Raw genomic sequence first — 24,227 nt, forward strand, 5'->3', positions numbered from 1 at the left:
TTTTTGCCCGAAGTGATCCCGGTCTCTACCCAGCCTGAGGCGAGTCACAAGTGAGGCAGGACAGGAAGCCGGAGTCACGAGTCACAGGAAGTCGGAAGTCAGAAGTGATGTCATGCTGGACAAGAATCAGAGTCCGAATAACATTTTTTCATATTCGGACTCGAGTCCGAATAGTCACTTCAAGGTGCAAAACATTGAAGGAGCTTGGAAACTGTCAGTGCAAACCACTCGCTACACAGAATCGTCACTATGTTTAGAATCGCGATCAGATGACACGGTGGGCATCCCCTTTGCAAAGCCAAACAAGATGGCTGTTGCTATAAATTTTGGCCAATGGCGTTTTGTTGTTGTTCTCTGGCTATCCGCTTGTGGTCCAAATCAGAATTTCTAAAGTTGTGTGTATGATCATTCATTTTGATTATTGGTGGCATTTAATCATTTATGTTGAAGTCCAGTCTTTGCTTATCTTTTGTCATATAATTGTAGCCTGATTAAAATGTTAACTCATGATGCTTAAAAGGAAAGGTTTCATTTCCCTTTCTTATAGTCTTTCACTTTCAACTTACCAACTACAATAGTATCATCCTCTTATCCTTTAAAAAAAAATGTTTATACCTCTGTTCACTCCCACCTATGCTACTGCAGAAAAGAATCTACCCTGACTCTGAGTCTAGATATTAATAACTCATATTTTTATCTCGTAACTTTCCCATGCATCAGTCTGTTCCCTTAAATACAGTTTTTCATACTCGTACATACAGGGGGTTCTTGTGGTCTAGAGGTTTAAAGGCGTTCACCTCTCATTCATTTGGTCCCGCTTTCGAATCCGGATAGTGATGGAAAAAAATTTTTCTCTAAAATTGTTTCACTTCACATTCTTTCCTGCTCTCTAACACTGTTCTGTCATCTGCTTTCATCCCCACTTTCTGCCCCCACCCCCTGAGGTCCTTTTCCTCCTCCTCTAGGCTCCTTCTTACTGCTGTCTTTCAGCCATACTCCTGATCTTATGGTAGGTAAGATCTACAAGGAGCCTTCTTGGATAGGGGTGAAAAATCTTGGTACTCCCGTCTGCAAGTAGTGCACGTTAAAGATCTCTTGGCTGTCCAAAATCAATAAGGGCTGCCACCCGCGCAAAATTTAAAATTTCCTTCCGACTGAAAATGTTTAATGTGTCCGACGCGCTCATATTATGACCTTATGCAGGTTCGAGCGTCGTAAAGCACTTAACATAACAAAACGAAACAAAAAAGCAACCCAAAAATACTTTTATACACATAGACAGTTGATCATCTAGAGATTCAATAAATGATTCAGTTGTGGTTTTTGTTTAAATTTCTTGCTTCTTGTTTCTTTTTCAGGGTGAAACTATAATGGAGCGATGCACACTTCTCTTTGGCAAGGATTACAAGTTTACGGTAACAATAAAAAAAATTCAATTCTCTCTCTCTCTCTCTCTCTCTCTCTCTCTCTCTCTCTCTCTCTCTCTCTCTCTCTCTCTCTCTCTCTCTCTCTCTCTCTTCTCTCTCGTTTCATCCTTTACTCAAAGTTGCAGTTAGAGTTATGATTTTTAAAATTCTTATGTGCCCCATTCTTGTCAAGAACTGATCCACAATTGTTGTGTGCGTAATTTTTTCTTGATGGGTTTTCTGGCTGTGTACACAAGCCAAACTTCTTATTGGTAGGTGGTCTGGTGTGGTATGTTCCTTATATTTGCCTGTCGAACATATCTTTCATGAGATGAACCCTAATCACTTCTCCTTCTTTTCTTTCTCTATGTCATTCTCTAATAACACCTCTAATCTTTGATGTTTATATCTCTTATTTGTGTTGCAAAGGGCATAAAACTTTTACAAAAAACAATTCTTGTTGAATTGTCTGCAGTCACCTTCTACAAAAGTGGTAATATGGTAAGACTCTTTGTCTTTGCCCGCAGAAGAGATGACGTAACTTCAATTCATTGATGGGGAATCTGTTTTTTATAGAAAATTTTCTACTAACTGTTGGGACATTTTTACCTACCCACATCAGGTAAACCCTGGCTAGCAAGGCTGGTCTGAGCAGCCAACGTCCTAAATCTACATTCTGTTGTTGGAGTTACAGGCGTGTAGCAATTCTAAATATTAGTATGTGACTTCAGTTGTTTCTGTTAAAAATGATACTGACATACAAAGTGGATCAAGTGAAATAATAGATCCAGACGGACAAAGATGAAATTGAATATATGCCATTTTTTCCTGGTGGTCTTGATTTACAATTATTTTCAAATCACTTTCTGCTTTTATGCAGTAAGATCTCCCTGTTCACCACTATGCAATCTTTTTCCTCGTCAAAATAAAGTATAGCCCCCCCCCCTTGCCCTGCTTGAGGATAAATGTATTTAAGAAAAGACTGTGAACTTTATATTCAGACTTAAATGTGAATTTTTAGCTTCAAGTGTGAATGTGGATTCTGAAAAAAAGCTTGATTATACTTGGTCATCTGTTTAAGCACACCTGTTTTGATGCTGTGCTTTTATATGGGGGGGGGGGGGGGGGGGACTTTTTGTTCAGTAGCAGAATTAGTGCTGAACAGGGGTCCCACTTGTTTGCATGAGTGGCATTTAAGAAGACAGATGTTTGGCATCATTGACTGTTTTCTAACTTTGCTTCATTCTGTAAGATCAGTATTTCATCAAGATATAAGGGGGATAAATATTGGGTATCCTGTGCCTACATTTTAATTTCTTTTGTTGCTGCCTTCCCCAACTAAAAGTGACTTTTCTCTCTTTTCAGATTGTGCCAAATTTTAACGGAGAATTATGTGGTCATTACCCAATGAAATTGATCATCACAGAGTTTGAGAGAGATGCAGTCTCAAGCACAGAGCAGTATGTCTCATATATGCAAAAAAGAATTTCTCTAGTTTTTAAGACCTCCTTCCATTTCTTATTGATTTCTTGTGATATTGTAGCTTGTGGTGTAGTGTAGCGTTTCCAGGGGAGGGGAATGTCTCTGTGTACATACAGATGCCGACCAGTACTGAATTTGCAAGTCTGTTTTTGCGTCAGAAAATAGTATATTCTCCATTTTCTATTTTCTAGTATTGTTCTTCATGGACTAGCAGATGCTGAGCTGGAGAAAAAATTTTGGAACTTTCAAGATTGGGTTTTGCGAATAATAATGAGAACGAAGCTAGTAAAAGCCACTTTGAGAGACCGTTACCAAAGATAGTACAAGACAAGATGGGCCACTTCTCTCTTTGAGCCAATTAAAAAAGTGTCCTCAAAATTTGGTGGCGCCCTCTTCACAAAAGCGCACTCTTTGCGAACAGAGTTACCCTACTTGAGTTTTAAAAAATCAAAGTGAAACTAGCAAGTTTTGGGATAAATTTCGGAAGAACGCTTTTTAAAAATGGTTACGTTGACAAAAAACCTCTTCCGGAGGAAAAGGAGATGGTTTTCTTCGTTTAATTTGACTTTAGAATGAAGGGCGAGAGGTCATTAAAATTTAAAAAACCTAAAACTCCGCACTGAATATACCCGAACTGCTGATGAACAGCAGTCGATCTGCGCACGCAAGGAGGTGCTATTCCTATTCTTCTTCTGGAAAAACGAAAGAGAGCTTCAAAACAGATTGCAGCGCCATCTGAAGCAAAGAGCATACTTCCTGCGGACACTTTTTTGGCTGAGTGGCCCATCTTGTCTTGTACTATCTTTGCCGTTACCAAACATTTTGGACATGTTTGTTGCACGTCTGCTTAGAATAGCTTGAGTTTATTGAATGCTGAAAAGTGTGTGTGAAGAGTTGGGAGGTGTATTTTGTTTTGTTTTATTTGGTTTTGAAAAGCTGGCCGGCAGCCAAGTGTGTGTATGTGTAGTGTATTTGTGGTTGTTGTGATGTAATGTGCTCAGTAATGAATGGCTGATGTGTAACTGTGTGTTTCTGTCGGTGGACGGGAAATTGTGTTAGACGGGATGTAGAGAACAGAAAACGTTTCTCTAAAAAATTCACTCTTACTCGTTCTTTTTGTTCCTTTAGAATGCTTTTTGGTATTGTTTTATTAATTTTGTTAACATTTTGCATTCAGTTTATGAATTCATGAAATTGTATAACACTGGGATTTTTGTCATGCTGTAAGTTGAGAGGCTTCAAGTTTCCTCTTTCCTTGTATAGCTTAGCGTAGTATTGTTATTTTAAATGAGGAGAGAGGAAGAAAAGGGTTGTTCTTTCACAACAGTGTTCCTGTAAAAGTTTGTGTCATTTTTCTCTTTTGGTTCATTTCAGTGTGGAAAGTAGGCATAATCAACAGCTGTTGACTCAGAGAATAAAGAATGCCCGCTGCGCTCGCTGCAGGTCCAGATTTGTCATTCCAGTTATTTTCTACCAAGGAAAGGTTAGTGTGTCATCCATCGTAGATGTTCTTGGGGGGGGGGGGGGGGATATTTTTTTGTTTTTTATTTCATTGGCTTTTTTGTATCTTCTTCTTTTTTTTGGGGGGGGGGTGGTTTTAATTATTAACAAATCAATAACAGTGAACAATGTGTGTGGGCATGTTAATTAAAGTGAAGCACGTCGACTTGTTAACTTCTGTCTAATGCCTGTAAGAAGCAAGATATCGACAGCCAGAAGCAACAAAGGGTAAGAAAGGAAGTAGGCTCTAGCAGTAAGGCGTTCCAAACCCCCCCCCCACAGCAAATCTAGGGGATGGGTTTAGTTCATATTAGATAGGTTTTTTTTCTTTTTTTCTAACCCATGATTTTGGGATGCGTCACTTTTTGCCGGATTTTGTGCCTTATATTCAGCTGGACTCAACACCTTTCTGTGCTTTCATGAGTGGTCGGCGGGTGCTCTGGTGTGGTTTGCTCCTTCTTTCCTAAAAAACATCTATTGTCGTTATCTCTCCTTCTCCTTTTTTGTGTATGTTACTCTCTTGTAACACATCTATTCTTCGACACCTTGACCTTATTTTGTTGCAAGTGTCGTAAAACTCTTACTAAAACTAACCTCTGTGCTTTCCCACCGCTGAGTCATTTGGGCTAGCTTGCATGGAAACAAGTTTAGAAGGGATCGGTGTTGTGTTTGCATATTTTGAAACAATGTATCTTTCTCCTATCTCGCTCAGGAAAATGCTAAACATATGCACTGAAGGCTTAAAGTTTTCCTACTAGCTCTGCTTTGAAGCAGCCATTTTGAGTTTCTTAGTTTGCATTAAGCTGTTTGCTGAGTGCTCAACCTATCTTACTTTTAATTTTATACATTTTAATAAAATATTCATTACTGAAAATCAGCCTGATAGACCTTCTCAAGGTGCAAAAACTGACTGTCAGTAGAAAGTCTTTCTTTAGCAAAATCAAGTTATTAAAGAAGAAAGATAAATATCCAGAATTTTGACTGAATCTGGTATGTTTGACACGTGAGAGAGAGAGAGAAATTTAGGGATAGAGAGAGAGAGAGTGAAAGAAAGAATAAAAAGGTATGGGGTGTGTAAGGATATTGCTTTTATCTCAAACTTTATGTATTATGTGTGTGTGTGTGTGAGATTGTGGTTCGAAATTTCCTCCTATTTTTGCCTTTCTTTGTCATCATCACTGATAAGAAGAGTAAAATTTTATCTTGTTATAATTTGCTCTTTCACCAGCACATTTGTAGATCAGCAACATTGTCAGGAGCAGCTGAAATGTTTGGACGGTCAACTACAGATTATTTACTATCAAGTAAGATGCTTGGTTTAAGATGCTTGGTTTAAGATGCACACTATACTAAAAAGATTTAAAAATTAATAGTTTCCTCTCTTTCTTCTTGCGCCCATCTCTTTCCTCCCCTCCTCCCTCTCTCTCTCCCTCTCTCTCCCTCTCTAACCCTCTCTCTCTCTCTCTCTCTCTCTCTCTCTCTCTCTCTCTTTCCGTCCCTCTTTCTCTTCTTGCTGTGGCTTGTTGATGGGTGGTTTTTGCTTGTTGCATTCTTTCCTTGCTGTCTTTTATACACAGTTACGGAAACTTAATTTTTAAACGGCAGTCCTTTTTCAGGTACCAATGAATGTACTGTTTGTGCAAATCCCCGTCCGTATGATGGTTTCAGATTTTGTGAACATACAATGTTATAATATACCCCTGTTTGTAGGGTGTTTTCAGGTTTCATTAATGTACAATTTATGTAAGTCCTTTTCATGCAGGTTGCTTTAAGTATCATGAGTATTTAACTTTGTGTTTTGTTTTTTGTTTTTCAGGTCAAAGTGGTTCTGACGCTGGGTAAGACAAAATAGGTGTAAAAATAGATTTTCTAGCAGTTGAAGCCATGAGGGACAGTATGACGATGTCCGTCTTAAACTCCTACACACACAGTTGTTTTGTTAGAACTGTTTCAAGTTTTTTGTCAGGAATATCTGCCAGAATAAAAGTGGGCATTTTATAAAGCAATGTTCTAAAATCTCCAAAGTTGAATTCTCCTGGGTGGATGTACAAAGGGTTTGCACTTAGGCAATAATGTGTAATGTTTTTATTCAAGAAAAGCTCTTGTCATGAACGCACGTCTTGTCTCCATATATGCATATTTGTATAGTATGTGTGTGTGTGTGTGTAATAAGTACGGTTTTTTTAAAATAACTCGCAAACCTGGATTTCTGAACTTGTCCAGATTTTGCCCGATTTCTAGATCACAAAGTACAATGTGATCTGTAAACTTTATGTCCCCATGCTTGAAATTCCATGGAGTCGGAACAGTTCCAGATTTATTTTTTTTACGTAGCAAATCAACACCTCTAATACAGTAAAAAATATGTCCTTGTTTCTGCAGGCGATTAGATATGTTTGACAAGTTCCGTGGCCATGACATTCAGCTGTTGAAGTATTTTGATGTGGGTTACATCTGCGACCTCATGGTGGAGAAGAAGAAGACCAAGTTCGGCATGCCGTAAGTTGAGAGGCTTCAAGTTCCTCTTTCCTTGTATAGCTCAGCGTAGTATTGGTTTTTAAGCTACTTTCATACACATTGAAGTTTTTTAACAGTTTGCCATCACAAGGCTCGTATAGTAAAAGCCCTTGCCATCAAAGGCAAAGGCATTTTGGGGAAAATCCAAAGAAACTGGGTGGTAAACATCGCCGATCGGCGAGATGTGACAGCAAAATGTTAAGAGATGAGGCCTCAGATTTAGCATTAGCCTCTGATGAGACAGAGCCATGTACTCAAATGAAAAAAGGTTCAGAAAGTCGTTTTGAGGATTTGAACAAAGGGCTGCTCACTTCATTGTTGACTTTGGTACCTACTGAGATGGTGGCAAGTCCTCTTTCCGAGGCGTGACTTGTCTTATGTGGAAAGCATGCCATGAGGCTGGATATTTCATTTTGTCCATTTGTGACCTATATATTCCCTACTGTTACCATATTATGTGTTAGAAATGAGGATGAGTGTGAGTGAATGAGATAAAGAGGGAGAGATTGTGATGTGTTGAGAATGTGTATTTTGTGCCACAGGAATTGACGAAATCATAATAATTCTTCCTCTTGAGGATGAATAAAGTATACCTTTGTTTTATTTTTGTCAAAATTGTGAAGAAGATTATCATTATGGGTGGAGTACACACGGCTCTTATTTACAGCATAGACTTGTGAATTAATTATTTTACAGTTTTGGGAAATCTTTCGCAGTTATACCTCAAGATGTAAAATCTTCCATTGTTGAAGTGTGTGCTTTTTTGCATAGATAGATGTGAGCAAAACTGTGGAGTCAGCTTATACCGAGCACATTTAATCCGTTTTTTCTATGCTGTTTGAGCAATCTCTCTAAATCGAAAACATGAGTAAACCGAAGATATTCCAGCAGTCCCCCAGATTTAAATTTTAGCAAACTCTACTGTATATCTCAGTAAGGAAAGGATGCTGCCATGGGATTTTCATTTTTGTTGTTTTAGAACTATCACTGTTTGTGTTTGCTGTCACTAAGCATGTATGTGCACCTTTACATTCACTATGTGTGTACAGTCGAATCTGCTTTAACAGCCACCTGTACCCCCCGGGGCGGTGCCACTGACTGAAGTGTCTCTAGGCCATTCCCAAAGGGGGGACATTTCTCGTTCTAATTCACAGTAGAATTGTAAATGGGCTGATCCAACAATGTCATGCTCATAACTGCCTGAACTACAACAGGGAACTACTGCTTTTTTTTCCCTAATCCTTGCTATCGTCATTTTCCTCTACTTCTTTTGTATGTTTGTCACACTCTTGTGACCCTGTATTTCCTGGGTGCCTTGATAGTTGAAGCAGACTCTGTGCTGTTGAAGCTAGAGAGGGGAACAGAGTAAGTCTGAATCCCTGTAAGGACTTCTCTGTTGACATCCACCCCTTGGCACTCATATGATCGTATGCAGTTGCGAGTGCCGTAAAATCTCTACTAAAATAAACAGCCACCTGTCGATGACAATCACCTGTACACTGCCCCTTTGTATTTTTTTTAAGATAATAATGACACAGTGTAAGTTGTCCACCCGTCTAAGACAACCATTTTTTCTCCAACTATGGGTGGTTGGAGTCTTGAACAATTTTGACTGTATGTCCATGTTTACTTTCACATGTCAAAGGCAATAATTTGTAATGTGTTTGAATTGCTTCCACATTTCAGAATTACTTCATCGGAGAAAGTGGATAAGGAGAATCGGTACTCTGACTTTTCCATACTTTGTATGCCATACCCAGGTGAGTTCATTGAATGTTGGCTCACAGCTGCTTCAACGAGTAGGGCTGGATTGGGAAAGTGACGTAAAAGGAGATGGGTTTGGTCCAAGCGCTGCTCAGTGGAAATAATAGTGACATGTGGGTAGCTTATTTGTAACTCAAAAGATTTTTAGTTAATTGCTTGTCGTTTTGGGAAAAAAATTATGCAGTATTACCACACCAAGGATACCATGGCTGTTGGAAAAAAGACTTATATCCCCATTTGACCCTTCATTACAGGGCATGTTATACAACACTGGAGTTTCTCATTTTCTTGCGACTGTGGATGTGTATCTTGTGTTAACATATGCTGTTTGCTGTCCTTTAAGCTTTTCATAGACCTGCCAAGCACTCCAATATAATCACAGCTTTCTCATTTTTTTGTTGAAGAACCCTGATTTGATTTGCATAAAATCTCTTTTTTTTTCTTGATTCCATGCCCTTCAGGTCGTATAGGTGAATATGGTAAATGACGGGGCGGGGGACATGTTTTTATTTGTATGTGGCCGATTACACTTTTATTTGCCATTATCGGTTTGTTAGGTAATCTTAATCTACTGAAGTTCTGGATACTAATTTTTTTCCCATGCTCTTATTTTTTTGTGAATGTTTTGAGGAAGACTTCTTTTTGTCATGGATTGTTTGGAAGGTCTGTCTTCTTATTGTCACATTTATTGAACTAGTTTTAACTATGATTTGGCCAGCAGTTACTGATGCTCAGAAGAAGAACAACTCCTCTCATGAGTGCTGTGAAGTAATGGTAAAGGTCAGTCCACTTGACCGCTCCATCTCTACCAGTCCTCCAGTCATCAATGTTTTCTGAAGTAGGAAAATAGCATAGGAAGTCTTCTAGAAGGTGTAAATATGCATTTTTGTCACATTTTTCTTCAATTTCATTTCCTACTTGTAGTTTCTATGAGACTGAAACTTTTTCTCTTTCAGGTTGTGAATTTTTCCGGGACTGGAAAAACAACTCCTACTTAGGAGAGGCAACAGTGTATGACTGGGGTCAGGTAATGTACATATCAGGATTTTACCTTCATCATGTCATAACTATTGGTTGTTTGCAGGTATTTATGTTTTCTGAGGTACTTTCAATATTTATACTGGCTAGAGTGGCTTCAGTCTTGGGTGGAAATTAATGTTTAATTTTTGCCTGGAAGGCAGCCTGGAGTTCCTATTTTTTTAAATTTTAAAACTGCCAAGGGATCTTTTATGTGTGGAACTTTCGAATGCAACCTCTGAAATTTTTCATCCTTATCCGAGAAGACTGGGTGCTCAATCTTACTTATCCTGTTATCAGAAAGCGTAGAAAACATGAGAAAAATAACCCGCCCCTGGCAGGGATAGGACTTGGTACCTCTGAGTTGACAGGTGAACATCATACCTATTGTGCTACTGAGCCCCCGTTCTTAATTGTGTTGTAGGTTTCTACCTCTACTCTGACCTTTGACACTCGCACAATGCTCACTATTTTTTTCACTCAGGCGCTGAATGACTCAAAGTTGGACCTTCCAAATTCAGCTCTTGTGGAAAACCTCAACATAGAATGGTTCAAGTACACTGTAAGTATTGTAGACTTTATTAAATATCCTGTAAGTTAGAGACTGGTTCAAACTCAAAAACACTGTGAATGTTATAGACCAGTTTTAATACCCTGTTAGCGGTATAGACAGATTAAAATTGTATGCTTGTCCTGTTAAAACGGACAATTTTTACCAGTTATTCTTTTCTTTACGGAAATTTCTTTTTCGGTTTTGGTTTGTGGGTGGTTGGGAGGTGCTCTGGTGGGGTTTGCTCCCTCTTTCCCATCAAATGTCTATTGCTTTTATCTTTTCTCCTTCTTTTCTTTGTAGGTTACTTTCTAGTAGCCCCTCTTATCTTCGGCACTTATAAGACTGCATTGTTTCAAGTGCTGTAAAACTCTTACCATAACTAAAACTAAAGCTTCTGATTTTTTTCTTCCTCAGGAGTGGAGTCTGACAGAGCTGACACAGAACTATCTCAAGCTCTTATTTCAGTACATCAAGAAAGGTAATCTTTTAGAGAGTTCAAACTACTGGAGTAAATCCCTGGTTATCTCATTGCACTTGTACTTGTAGGCATTTTTGCACCACCATCAACGCTCTCTAGATTATTTCGTAGGTGGCTCAGCTGTGACTGTGAGTGGTTGTAGGATATCACTGATTGGTCCTACTTCTTTTCTTTCCCTTTGTTGTTTCTGTGTCCATCTTGCTTTTTCCCTGCACTTACTGACTGTTACTGTGTCAATGTGCTTTTCTTTACTCAAAGAAATAAACTAGTTGAGCCGTTGTGCTGTCAGTACCATATTTTGCCCCGCATGCCAGCTGAACTGGCACATGGCATCTCTCAGTTCTATAGTCATAACTAAAATGTACAAACATCAGTCAATCCATGTTATTTATGATTAAATTTGTATAGTTCCACTGGACGTATCAGGTCAATTTGAATTAAAACACTTGTAGCTGTATTGGAAGTAGATTTTATTCCAATTCTAATACTCGCACATATCTCACTTCTCAAGTATGTCATTTTGTTTATTGATGGAGCGTTCTTTTTCTGCTGTGTTTGGTGTTTATATTATGCAAATAAGTTAAACAGGGGTTGTGTTTTAAAGAAAATTTGGGAACGATAGGTCAGCTGGAAATTGGATAACAAAGTTGAGCAAAAGTGAGTGTGTATTTACAAGAAAAAGCCTTCCATATACTAAAATTTAAGTATATTGATTGTGTCTGTTGCACTTGTTGCCTTGTTATCGCGGCGTTTGTAGTGTGGAACATCGTGTCATGTAGTATGTAGCTGTGCTGTGTACAGTATCTGTTTACATATGAATTTTGGTCAGTCGCTATCTATCGCTCGAACTTGTCATGAATTTTTTGGTTTTTAATAAGCCAAGCTTTCAAGTATAGTTCATTCATCTTTCTTCCCCCCCCCCCCCCCCCCCCCAGGACAATGATAGTGACTGAAGTTGTATTTAGGCCATTCCCAAAGGGAGGATATTGACATGTTCTTATGCACAGTAGAATTGTAAATGGGCTGATTTATCAATGTCATGCTCATACTGTGCTGGAACAACATAGGGGGAAATGCTGCTTTGTCTTTCCTCATCCTTACTATCGTCATTTTTCCTCTACTTCTTTTGTATGTTTGTCACTCTCTTGTGAACTGGTATTTCTGGGGTGCTTTGATAGTCGAAGCAGACTTTGTGCTGTTGATGCCAGAGAGGTGAGCAGAGAAAGCCTGATTCCCGTTTGGACTTCTCTCTTGACATCCACCGCTTAGCACTCATATGACCTTATGCACTTGCGAAGGCCGTAAAACCTTACTTCAACTAAACATTTGGCTTTCTTTACGACACTGATATCTTGTTGGTCTCTACAGGTGACTCGGGCCTCCTGGTTCACTGTATCTCTGGCTGGGACCGCACGCCGCTGTTCATCTCTCTGCTGCGTCTGTCAATGTGGGCCGACGGGGTGGTCCATCAGTCGCTCTCTCCCACGGAGATACTGTATCTGACACTGGGCTACGACTGGTATCTCTTTGGGTGAGTGTCCCTGCTGTCATGATTGTTGGGGGCGGGGGATGAGGTAGCGGAATTCAGAGGAGGGAGAAAGTGCATTGGGGGGGGGGGGGGGGGGGGTGTTCATTTGGGGAATCATAAAATTCCAGACAAAATGTATTGTCCTATGTGATATTGTGTTCTATGTAATGTTGATGCAATTTCTGAATTATTTATGTATGCTTGACAACAAGTGGATTCTGCCCACTATTATGGGGTTGTTGGTTGTGTTGGGGTTTTTTTGGGGGGAGGGTACTCACTCATTAGCCAGCTTTTTCCTTCCTGCTCAGATTATGTTAAAGGTGTACTGTAATTCTCTCATATTTTTTTGTCTGTTTGTTTTCCCTTTGTAGACATTTCTGTTGTGCTGTCTGGTGGTATCCTAGATGTTTTTCTCTCCAGCTTTTTTTTTCTTTTTTTTTTTTCTTTTTTTTTTTTTCTTTCTTTTTCTGATATCCTCCTAGCCTGCTTTTCCTCTCACTCAATTTTTCTCTCACTTCTGTGCTTTCTTGAACCGAGGTTGTGAGCCAATTTTCTTTTCCTCCCTTTTTTCTGTGTCTATGTACCATATGTATGCTCTGGTTTTTAAATGTGTAGGGCACCATAAGTAAAGGGAATGTGAGAAGAATTATGAGGAAGAATAATTTGAATGCTTATAATATAATCATTTACCCCTCAAGGCTCACATGACTTCATAACTCTCTCTGCCAGAGTGTTTGTTTCATATGGCAAATACTGTCTACTGGGAACAAACAGTGTTGTGGCCTATTAGGTGCCTATAACTATCATTCATATATTCTGTCTCTATCAATAGCCAAGTACTTTTTTTCAATAGGGTAGAATATTTGCAAGATGCTCTGTTTACTTGATATGGATTTGTTAAGTTTGCGAAGGTTTATTTGTTATGTTTTTGTTTGGGTTTTTTGGGGGGAGGGTGGGGATATAGCTTTTCATTTTGTTTTGTTGGTTTTGCTGCTATTTGAATTTTTCTTTGGGGAGTTTATTATATTCATTAAGTGATATTATTTTCTATTTTCTGTTTCTCACTTGAGCTGTTTCACGGCGGTTAAAAGATACTGACAACTGAAATTTGATGTTATTTTTTTTCCTCCCCAAAACTTGTTTCAGCCATGACCTTCCTGATCGGTTGAGCACGGACGAAGAGGTATGTTTAATATCTCAACATTTTTAACTGTGGGCAGTTGATGGGGTCCACCAATTTTACTTTTTCCCAATGTAGCTTTTGTGTTTTCCTGAACATGAGGAAGGGTATCTGTGTCTCTTGTGCAGTAATAAATTCTTCTGCATAGCACATACAAGATGTGGGTTCTATTCACAAGCAAGAACATTTTTTTGTCAAGAGGTATATCTCTGTCTATCTGTTGTTATGCCATGCTTTGTCCCACTCCACCTGGGCTGGCCCCAATTGGCAGAGGCAATGCAGCCTACTTCTGAGATGATCTAAATTGTGTCGACGGAAATGTAGAAGATTTGCGAATTAAAATTATTTTTTTTCATGGGAGAAACATGGCCTTCATAATGTCAGTTTGATATAAACTGGGACTGAGCATTGCAACAGATGGTCATCGAGATTTGGAATGTGTCTCTTTGTGAAGTACTCAAGCATAACATCACTTGAATAGTTGCTAATAGGTGGAGGGTGCCTCTGGTGTATTATTTTACTACTTTGCAATTCCTCTGTTTTTATCAATCTTTAAGCCGTACGTTTTCCCCGTTCTAAATGATCATTATTGTGTCGATGTGCTTCTCTTCACTTTTACTACAAGCATATAAAGTTTCTGAAAAATGTAGTTTATAAAAATTGATGGTTTTCTGGATAAATCTGGAAATCGGGATTTCTGAAATTGTTCAGATTTTGTCTGAGCTGTGCGTGTAATATTGCACTTTGTATTAAGTTCTGGAATTTTTTTGTAGCCAGTTGATACCTCTGTTGTTTAGAAACAAAGTTTGCTGTGGTACACTATATACATGCATGTTTACAATTCATACTCACTGTTCATTTTTGGGATCACATGTACCGTTTGTCATGCTCTTTCTTTGCTTATTATCATGGGATTGTCTTTAATCTGTTCGTCTTGATTTGTCAGCATGTCGTATCTTGAAAGATTATTTTGGTCTTTTTCATTGCTTCAAAGAATAGGCCTTCATATTTGAAATGTGAGTTTTTATTAAGTTTGAAAATCGACTGATAAATGGCCTTCAGATGAAAAATTTTTATTATCTGAGATTGTACTACGATAAAAAAAAAAAATTTTTTAATAGATAAATGGCTTTTTTGACAGATATATGGCCTTTTAGATAAGAAAATGTCAGCTTTTAGAAGATTCAGAAAAAGACGGGCATATGGTTTCTTACTTGTAAAAATGGTGGATTTTATCATTTTGTGGTATTAACTTAAATGACAAATTTGGTTCTCTTTCTTCTTTTCCTTTAGGTGATGTACTTTTGTTTCAAGTTCCTCAAAGACCTAGCTTCTGACGAGTACTCTGTGCTGCCAAGGTATGTGTCACATTTAACAATGATAATTGCATTTCACCCTCTGCAGCATTCTCTATGCGCTGTACAACCATTACAACATTTGACTCTTTTACAATGCCAAAAAGCTACTTTCAAAATATCCATTTACCCTTGAATTTCAATTTAGTGTACAAAAAGGAGTTAATTGTGCTCCCTTTCTCCTATGCAGAACATAAACACACACACGTAAACTCATACACACACACACGCACTCACACACACACACATACACACTCACAAATGCAGACAATATTACATGGGCTCCTGAGTCTGTCCTGACAAACAGAACACCTCTAATCTTTTGCACTTGTATAATCTTTTTGTGTTGCAAGGGCTGTAAAACTCTTACTAAAACTTAAACTTTAAAAACTAACTCCCCTCACGTTATTCCCAGGACGCATGTCAACGGCAATTCTTCTCCAACCCCTCAAGAAGGTGTGAACGGCCCGCGGCCGCTATCGACCAATCAAACAGCACCGCAGCATACCAGACAGGGTTCAGACACCAGCTTGGGCATACATGGTGTTTTGCTAGGTGAGATTTCCGGAATGTTCCCTGATGGATTGAAGACCTTCTGAATCAACTGAACTTGATAATATGTCAATTCTCTTGTCTTTACTTATACTGGATACTTGATGTCAACCGTCTCCTTTGTATTCAACTCATGTATTGGCTGCAAGCCTCCCAAATGCACTAAACTGTGTTGCCAAAGTGCTGATTTGGCAGATAAATCTAGAAATTCAGATTTCTGAAATTGTCAGCATTTTGCCTGACTTCAAACCAATAGTCACAAAGTTGTTCGGAACTTTTTTCTGGATGGGCTTTAGTACTTTTACACCACCAGAATATGGATGATCAGATATTTATTTATATTTTAATCTCCTTTTAAATAACACTTTAGTGGGTGGTTGGCGGGTGCTTTGGTGTGGTTTGTTTCTTCTTTCCTATCAAACATCTATCGTCTTTATCTCCCCCTCCTTCTTTTTTGTGTTTGTTACTCTCTTGTAACACCTCTAATCTTCGGCACTTGTATAACCTTATTGTGTTGTTAGTGCCGTAAAGCTCTTTCTAAAACTATAAAAAAAACATTGCTCTTTATGCAAAAATAGTCTTGATACAAGAGTATTGGACAACGCAACATGATCTGTAAATTTAGAGTCCCTGTGCATGCTTTTCCACAGAGGTCGGGAAACTTCCGTGGGTGTTTTTTTTTATAGTCAGTTGGCACTTGCATGTTGTAGAGCACTTACAATAAATTGTTAGCCCTATCCGTACGTCGTGTTCTACTATCGTATCCATACGATGCAGGGAACTCTGTGCCACCACTTTCCAAAGGGGAAATTTACTCGATAATCCGATCCGTACACTTAGCATAGCAGTCTGTCAAAATGATATTTTGAGAAATACTGAAAGTTTTAAAGAGATCTCCGTACTAGCAGTATTCTAAAATGTGAAGAATACAACCCCGGGGGTACAAAATTACCCCAGGGCGTACGGATAGGGTTAAAAAGCATTTTTGTCTCTCTGTGTCCAGCGGATGAACTGATGACGTTCCCGGCCAAGGGTAGCACCAGTAGCCTCAACAGCATCAGCAGCATGGAGGCCGGCATCAACTTCACACTGGGAGTGCATGAGGAGGAGGAGGAGGGTGAGGGAGAGACGATTGACGCGGGCGCAGAGGGTGACTTGCCTCCGCTGAACGTTAAGTGAGTCCAGTGTCACTGGTTTCCTCTTTGTCTTGTAATAATAATAATAGTAATAATAATAATAATAGCAATAATATGTAGCATTTGAATAGCATAAATTTCTGCTCAACAATAAACTCTATGTGCTTTATAATCTATATCATTACCCCAGAAGACCAGATAGCATTCTGAAATAATCGAAATTTCCTGTGAAGGATACAGACTTATACACTAAAGTTTTGTTTTAGCACTCAGTGGTCAGTGAACTGTTGTCTGTTGTGTAATGGTTAGGCCTTTTGTGCTTGTCCACACAAGACCTGAGAGCCAAGCCTGAATCTCCGGCTATCTGCCTGGATGTTGTATTTCTCTTGATCCAGGTTTGACCATTCTGATAAATCCTCACAGGTGCAAAGTAGTCCCATTAAGTAGTTGTTTTGTTACTTTTGAATTTGTGCGCACACCGGTGCTATGTCACTGTGACACAACAATCTGAGTTGAGCCTGAAGGAAAAGATGAAACTTGAAGTCTGTCCTACGTTTTTCCAACGTTTTGTTTGATCTAAGAAAATCCTGCTGAAGAACGTACAGCTCAAACCTTCTTTCATCCAACATTTCAGCCTGTCACACAGACGGTCACTGTCCCCGGCCAGCCGTATGTCCCCCACCATGAGGCACAGTTCTCCGGTCAGCGCTGCGGGGCGACGGAGAAGGTCGTCAGACGGTCAGCCACTGTCCGTCCACTCGAACCACTTTGTGGGCAGCCCCCTGGCCCGGCCGTCGAGCCCGATGCAGGTGCCTCAGAGAGATGCCAGCGAGGGTGTTCAGTCCTCGTATCCCAACAGTGTGGGCAGGTGAGTGCTTCATGTCAGGTTTGGTGGTTATGCAGACCTGCTAAGTACTCCGATAAAATCAGAGCTCTCCAATCTTTTTTGCCCCGCAAAAAACCCTGTTTGGATTTGCATATTTGTTTCTGTCAGGTTGTATGCAACTCATTGTATATGATGTAAAAATACTTGTGGTCATCTGATGTTGATTACTGTTTACACATCCGATATCGGATGTTTAGTATTCATTCTTGCCAAGTGCTAGTATTGAATTGTTCATGTTGATTGGATCATTTGATGTGATTTGATTGTTTATTATGGATCTTGTACAATAGATCTGCCTGTGGAGGAAGTGCTGGCCAATAGGCATTATTTTGTTGTTTTTTTTAAAATAAATATTACTAAATGTTAAATCGACATCAGAATGACTTAGATTTGTTCATAAAACATTCTTGGGGCAGTACTTGTGTCACTTATTGTAAATGACTTAGAAGTACAGATTTATTTTCCATGTTTATTTTTTAACTAATCTTGTTCTACTGGGGTTCTAGAGAATCAGACTTTTTTCCCCTAATTTCTATTTCATGAGAGGATTCTGAGGAAACCTATTTTTGGCCATGGAGTGAATAGCAAGTCTGGTTATACCTAAAAGATGGTGGCGTGGATAATTGCCTCTTCAAGTTTTTCTTCTTTGTTAGATGGTATTTTACGAGCCTCAGTTTAATTCCCAGCGTCTTTTTGTATCCCCAGCTGGCAAATCATCCCCAGTGCTGACAACCTAAGAAGTCTGGCGACCAATTCTTCCAATTCCCAGAGCAGCGCCGGCCGCTCGTCACATGTCAGCTCGTGAGTGTTTCCGTCATTGCGTTTGTTTTTTATTTTTGTTTACCATGCACTAACAAATTTCCCAAGGAGCTCAATGTATAAAGTGGAATTTTTTAAGAATTTTAATTTCTTTTAAATAGGCCAGCCTTACAGACACTATGAGCGTAGATCTATGCGAACAGGTCTCAGACTCAAAAAACCTTAGACAAAGTAATTTCAGAGACTTGTGATATGGAAACCTTTTGTAAACATTTCATAGTGACATTTATAAAGAACATTCTATGAGATTCTTCGTCTTGTTTTCCAGCAAAGATTCTTTAACACTTTGCCACCTCATCTCGCCGATCGGCGAGGTTTACCTCCCAATTTCTTTGGATTTTCCCCATAATGTTATGGCAAAGTGTTAAATGATGAAGTCATTTCCCTTTGCTGTTCACTTTTGCTCTCTGATAAGTTTCTATTTACTACGGCCATTCCTAGTTGTCCTAATGAGGCTCTTGACCCCATTGTGTAGTAGTGTTAGTAGCCGGGAAATGTGTCTGTGATAACAGATTGCCTGGGTGTAAACTGATGAAAGGTGTTGTTACGGTGAACCTGAACCTAAGACATGAAATGCAATTCTGAAAGCTTCCCAATTGCCTTTTTGTACAATTGAATCCCTTCTGGGAATCGCTAGCATAGCTGCCAACCATTAAGTAAAAATCGTATTTAATATGTTTTTGAGGATCTAAATACGGAAATTCCAGTTCTTTTGTTTTTTCTAGTATTGCTCCTCACAGGTGGATGATGAAGAAAAATTATGCGAGACCAAATTTGGGAATAAAATTGAGAAGATAACCTATACGTCAATTGGAAAGATCCTTTGCTGCAGTTGTACTTTGAATAGCTTGAATTTATTGAATGCAGAAAAGCAAGTGAGAAGGGTTTGGAGAGGAGTTGTTTGGCTTGTACCTACCATCTTGACCTGCCACATGGGTAAAGGCTGGGGGTTTTTTGGTTTTGAAAAGTTGGCAGCTGTGCAGTAGATCACCTCTCCCTTATGCTTTCATTGTCATTGCCTTTTTCACCTTGGATACAGATACAGCCCACGAACAAACACTCTCCAACTTTACCTATCCTGGGCGAGTCGCTTGATGTCACACTATGTCTTCCCACTTTTCTGTACATTCATTTCTGTGACTCTTCTCCAGGTTCCACATGGTCTTCCCCTTGATCTTTTACCCTGTGGGTTCCAGTCTAACACTTTCCTTGTTAAGCAGCAGCTTGACTTCCAGAAAGTGTGTCCAATCCATGGCCAACGCCTTCTTCCCACCTCATCTCTGACTGAGCTCTGTCTCGTTCTTAATACTTCCTCGTTGGTGATCCTGTCTGTCCATCTGATCCTCAGTAGCTTCCTCAGACACTTGTTCAAGAAAATCTGGATCCTCTTTATGCACATCTAAGATGCGTTCCATGTCTCACATCCATACAACAGGACTGACTTCACATTTGAGTTGAAAATCCTCAGCTTTCCCTAATGCTTTGATGTCTGATTATTCTTCCCCAGCTGCCACGATGCGTTAGAGATCAACATGTCTTCCACTCGCTGGCAGCGTCTGGACGCCGTCAGCAGAATATTCCACACGGCGTACGCGTCATCGGTGCAGTCGAAGAACGTGCGACAATCGTCGGGCTCTGGGCTCACTTCCTTTTTTGACCGGTTTGCTGAACAAGTGGGTTTGAAAGGTGCCAAATCCCATGGAGCAAGTGGGGTGTCCAGGAGTGGAGTTTAGAAACCTGTTTTGATTTGCAGTGTTTCCTTCTTTTTTTTTGGGGGGGTCATATTTTGAGTTGTGTCAAGCTGGGAGTTGGTCTTCTGACACCAAATTGACTGACATTTCATTGAATAACACCAAATTGACCGACAGGTTTAACTGACACTATATTCCTGACAGCAAATTGGATAATACCATATTGACTGATTGGAAATGTGTCTCGACGTGGTGGGATCTGGCGCTCGTCTATTTTTGGGCATATGGAGTTATTAGTATGATCTTAAAGCATGTTCGTTTGCCTATTTTTTAATTTTAAAAATACCCATCTATCGTGAATAGAAATCGAGATATTTGTGATGAAGGAGGTGGGGGTCACTTGGTGTTTTAGGTAATATTAGCAAGAAAGTTGCCAGCAAAGTAGTTTGATGTCTTTCAAAGCTATAGTGTTCTTGGAAACTGCCAATTTATATTTTTGTCCTTTTGATCAACGTTTTTCAGTAAAATCAAGACAGTATTTTTTTTTTATTTGACATAAAATGTGTCCAGCCCATAACAAACAAAAAAATGATAAAAATTGCCCAAAAGGGGGTAAAATGTCATTTTCTTCTATTTCAGTATATACCGACTGACACCAACTTGACATTCACTATACCGACTGAACCGACTGATACCAACTTGACATTCACTATACCGACTGAACCGACTGACACCAACTTGACATTCACTATACCGACTGAACCGACTGGCACTAACTTGACATTCACTATACCGACTGACACCAAATGGACTGACTGCCTGGACGTAGTAACAAAGACCCGTTTGTTCAGAACTTACATTGTTGGTGGTGCTATAGTCTTTGAGTATTTCACTCTGTTCGTTGATCAATTGATGCCGTCTCCTAAATGATGTCAAGAGGGGTGTAAAACATATATATATATATATTATACAGTCTTTCCATTCAATAGATGACGTGTAATGTGTGAAGAAACAGTTTCTGGCAAGCTACTGTGAAAGTGGCCTGTTTGAATTCTGGTTATTTGTGTAAGTGCGTGACTGCGGTCTTGCTGGTGTGAAAAAAACAGAGATCATATCTTTCTTTGCTGCCCTTTTTCCCCCTTTCTTTTTCCTAGCTTTTTTTCTCTTCATTCCATTTTTACTTCTTTTTTCTTTAAATCTTTTCATCCCTTCCCTTGTGTGAAATGTTCCTTTTTTTTGGGGGGGGGGGGATATTTATTTGCTGTTCTGACCGGTTCAAAATGATGAACCTTTTCATTTTGGTCTGTCAGTATCTGTGTACATTGTTGTATGTATTCAAATATATCGCAGAAATATTCCATATTTTTATTTCATTTCTTAAATTCTATAGTATTATTGCCATACAAACTTGCCTATATTTTGTTGTCACTTTCATGAGGTGTCAAGTCACCATTCATCTCCTGTCACTGATACTGATATGTTGAACATGGATTCTACAGATAAATTTTGGTAAATTAGGTTAGCACAAAAGTGTCATTTTCTTTAGGTGTACTCTTTCAAGTCCTCTAAAAGGAGAATGCTGAGAGTCTGTTTACTAAGCTCCAAAGGACTCGGTTTTGCTGGGTTTGCCATGTTGTAAGAGTGCGCCTGATTTCAAAATCTTAACGGCAAAGTTCTATTTTAAACTGCCCTTGGGGAAGCATAAAGTTGGCGCACCAAAAACACACTTCGCTACAAATACATCGTGAAAATTTCTCTGACAGACTTCAGCCCTAATCCTTTGACATGGGAGAGCCAAGCTTCTTATAAAGTAAGTTAGAGGGCAGCAATTACAAAGTGCAATCAATCATATGAGGCTTCACAAATAGGAAATGCCTAGGCCAAGAGAGAAGCAAGCTGCACACATCGGCAAATGAAAAGGAAACTTTGAAATATTTAAAATGTGGCAGACTCCTCTCTGCCAGAACTAGTCTCATGGGCCATAGCAGAAGCTGCAAGTCATCATGATCCTTATTTCTTCTGTTTTGCTTAACACTTTGCCATCACATCTCGCCGATCGACAAGAACGCTGAACTTCCGCTCCCGTCGCAAAACGCAGATCAGCGATGTTTACCCCCCAGTTTCTTTGGATTTCACCCACAATGCTTGTGATGGCAAGGGTTTTTACTATATGAGCCTTGTGATGGCAAAGTATTCTTCTCTGCTGATGCTTTTAGTCTTCGTCAAACATTGACAGATGGACTATTATTATTCACAAAATGTTACTCTTTGAAGTGTTCACAGTGGTTTTGTGCAATGAGGCAAAATCTAGTTGGTGACGATTTTTTTAGTTGTAACCCGACACTAGGATTGATTTGCTTTGATGGACCCACAGGGCTATTGTTCTTTTTGATATTTGCTGGAGCAGAGAGATAATGATTCATATTCCAAAATGATTTGTCTAAAGCTTTCAACAGTGACTTGAAAAGTTAACTCAGTTAAATTGCAACTATTTTGTGATTCTTTATTTGTTGGAACCTAATGACAACAGTTCTCCAAGGCAAGGTTGAGGGCAGATGGAAATGAGGTATGCTTCCTACTTCTTTCATCACCAATATCACCGAGGTCAGAGGTCGGAGGCTTTGGAGGGATACAGGAGGTCATAGCACACAGAAGAGATAGTGAACTGTGGTTGAGTTTACAGGAGGTCATAGCACACAGTAGAGATAGTGAACTGTGGTTGAGTTTTGTGGAGCTCTGTCATCAACAGAGGCGATGGGCACAGTCGTGGCATCAGTGGTCTGGTAGTGGTTAGGCTCTCAGACTCTCGACTGCAAGGTCATGCGTTCAATTCCTGTCTTGGGCCGAATGGATTATGTCCTTGGAAAAGGAACTTTACACAAATTTTCCTCACTTCACTAGGTGAAAATGGGTACCCCCATATAGACGGCAAAAGATCTTATCAGTTTGTTAATCATTGAGCTCTTAATCGGCTGCCTGCACTGTATATTTGCCAAGAAATCGAGAATGTTTCTGTGTGTTCTAGGGTCTGGTGGGGAAATGATAACAGTAAAACGCATAGAGCATATTGCATAAAGTGGATATACACTATATAAATGCATTTATTTTATATCACTTTTTGATGACAGGTGAGATATTAGTTGTGCCTGCTTTCGATGCACCCTGACTGCTACCCCGACCGATGTTTTTTTCCTCCTCTCTGACATAGCTTCTCAAGCTTCTATTCTGCTCTTGGTTTTGCTGTTGACACAGCTAGTGAAAATTTCTCTCCTCATTTTAGCGACTTTTTTCCATGTGTTTGTTAAGATGCTGCTGACTTGATGCTAACAGTTTGCCTCTTTGTGAGAATCGCGGGCTGTATGTTTTGAGTCAACTAAATATATTCCCATTTTTTTTCTTATGATTCAAACATTTCTGTTTTGTATGTTGTTGGTTTTTTTTACCAGTATTGGATGGCACCAATGACTTGAAGTGTCAGGTTGCATTTTTTTCTTTTTGCTACCATGATATTGTTGTTTTTGTTTTCTTTCAAAGGGAAAAAAAAGATGAGTTCAGCAGTAAAACGTACTGTAATAGGTGTTTGAGAAATTCAGATAATTCATTGTTTTTGAATTTGTCCCCTAGAGTCTCCTTTTTTCAGTCTTGCTTTCAGTATGTTTGTGGCGTGTGCTAACTAGGAAGTTTGTTTTTTAAATTTTATCAATTTTGAACTTACCAATGTTTAAAAAATCAGTTTGTATATATATATATCGATGTAGTGGGTTATGTAAATAAGAAATAAATATTGTTACGTAGTATATATGAAAAATATTTAAGAGAATTTTGTGAAAAGATTTTTAATTTTAGATTTAAACCCTGCAATTAATAAACTCTGTGAGACACATGTGTGAATGGTAATAGTAGACATATATGTGTCAAGACGTGGTGGAATCAGGCTCTCGTCAATTTTTGGGCAAGTGGAGTTATCAGAATCATCTGAAAGCTTATTCATTTGTCTTGCTTTCTATGAAAAAAAAATCCATCTAGCTTGAATAGACGTCAAGATATATGCGATTGAAGAGGATGAGGTAGCCTGTTTTCAGTTGTTAAATTAATGAAAAAATGGCCGCCAAAGTTTGGTAACTTCAATAGCCTATGAGTCTTTGAAAACTGAAAATTACATACTGTGAGGCTTTAACCAAGGTTTTTCAGTAAAATTCACATGGAAATGTATTTTCATATCAACATAAAAGGTGTTTAGCCAAAAAACAAAATTTTGATAAAAATTGCAAAACTGATGGAAAAATGCCCTTTTCTTCCATTTCATTATTTTGACGAGCGCCTGATTTCACCACGATGCGTCACATATATATATATATATATA

The 24,227-nt window shown here is 39.1% G+C and overlaps 1 protein-coding gene across 1 annotated transcript in view; it reads left to right on the forward strand.

The window, feature by feature from the left end:
* LOC101849456 (myotubularin-related protein 14) overlaps positions 1–23,665 on the forward strand; it is a 27,362-nt gene extending 3,697 nt beyond the window's left edge. The window contains exons 2-19 of the mRNA XM_013081935.2: positions 1,359–1,415; positions 2,772–2,866; positions 4,263–4,371; positions 5,617–5,692; positions 6,205–6,226; positions 6,771–6,887; positions 8,592–8,665; positions 9,626–9,696; positions 10,171–10,248; positions 10,654–10,717; positions 12,086–12,248; positions 13,392–13,428; positions 14,719–14,783; positions 15,196–15,335; positions 16,336–16,507; positions 17,103–17,336; positions 18,060–18,155; positions 19,681–23,665. Of these exons, the coding sequence (XP_012937389.1) occupies positions 1,359–1,415; positions 2,772–2,866; positions 4,263–4,371; positions 5,617–5,692; positions 6,205–6,226; positions 6,771–6,887; positions 8,592–8,665; positions 9,626–9,696; positions 10,171–10,248; positions 10,654–10,717; positions 12,086–12,248; positions 13,392–13,428; positions 14,719–14,783; positions 15,196–15,335; positions 16,336–16,507; positions 17,103–17,336; positions 18,060–18,155; positions 19,681–19,906 (1,896 nt within the window). The 3' untranslated portion in view covers positions 19,907–23,665. The remainder of the gene's footprint in view (positions 1–1,358; positions 1,416–2,771; positions 2,867–4,262; positions 4,372–5,616; positions 5,693–6,204; positions 6,227–6,770; positions 6,888–8,591; positions 8,666–9,625; positions 9,697–10,170; positions 10,249–10,653; positions 10,718–12,085; positions 12,249–13,391; positions 13,429–14,718; positions 14,784–15,195; positions 15,336–16,335; positions 16,508–17,102; positions 17,337–18,059; positions 18,156–19,680) is intronic.
* Positions 23,666–24,227: the final 562 nt, after the last annotated feature.

The sequence above is a fragment of the Aplysia californica genome, unplaced genomic scaffold (assembly GCF_000002075.1).
Source record: "Aplysia californica isolate F4 #8 unplaced genomic scaffold, AplCal3.0 scaffold00152, whole genome shotgun sequence".
Classification (NCBI taxonomy): Eukaryota; Metazoa; Mollusca; class Gastropoda; order Aplysiida; family Aplysiidae; genus Aplysia; species Aplysia californica.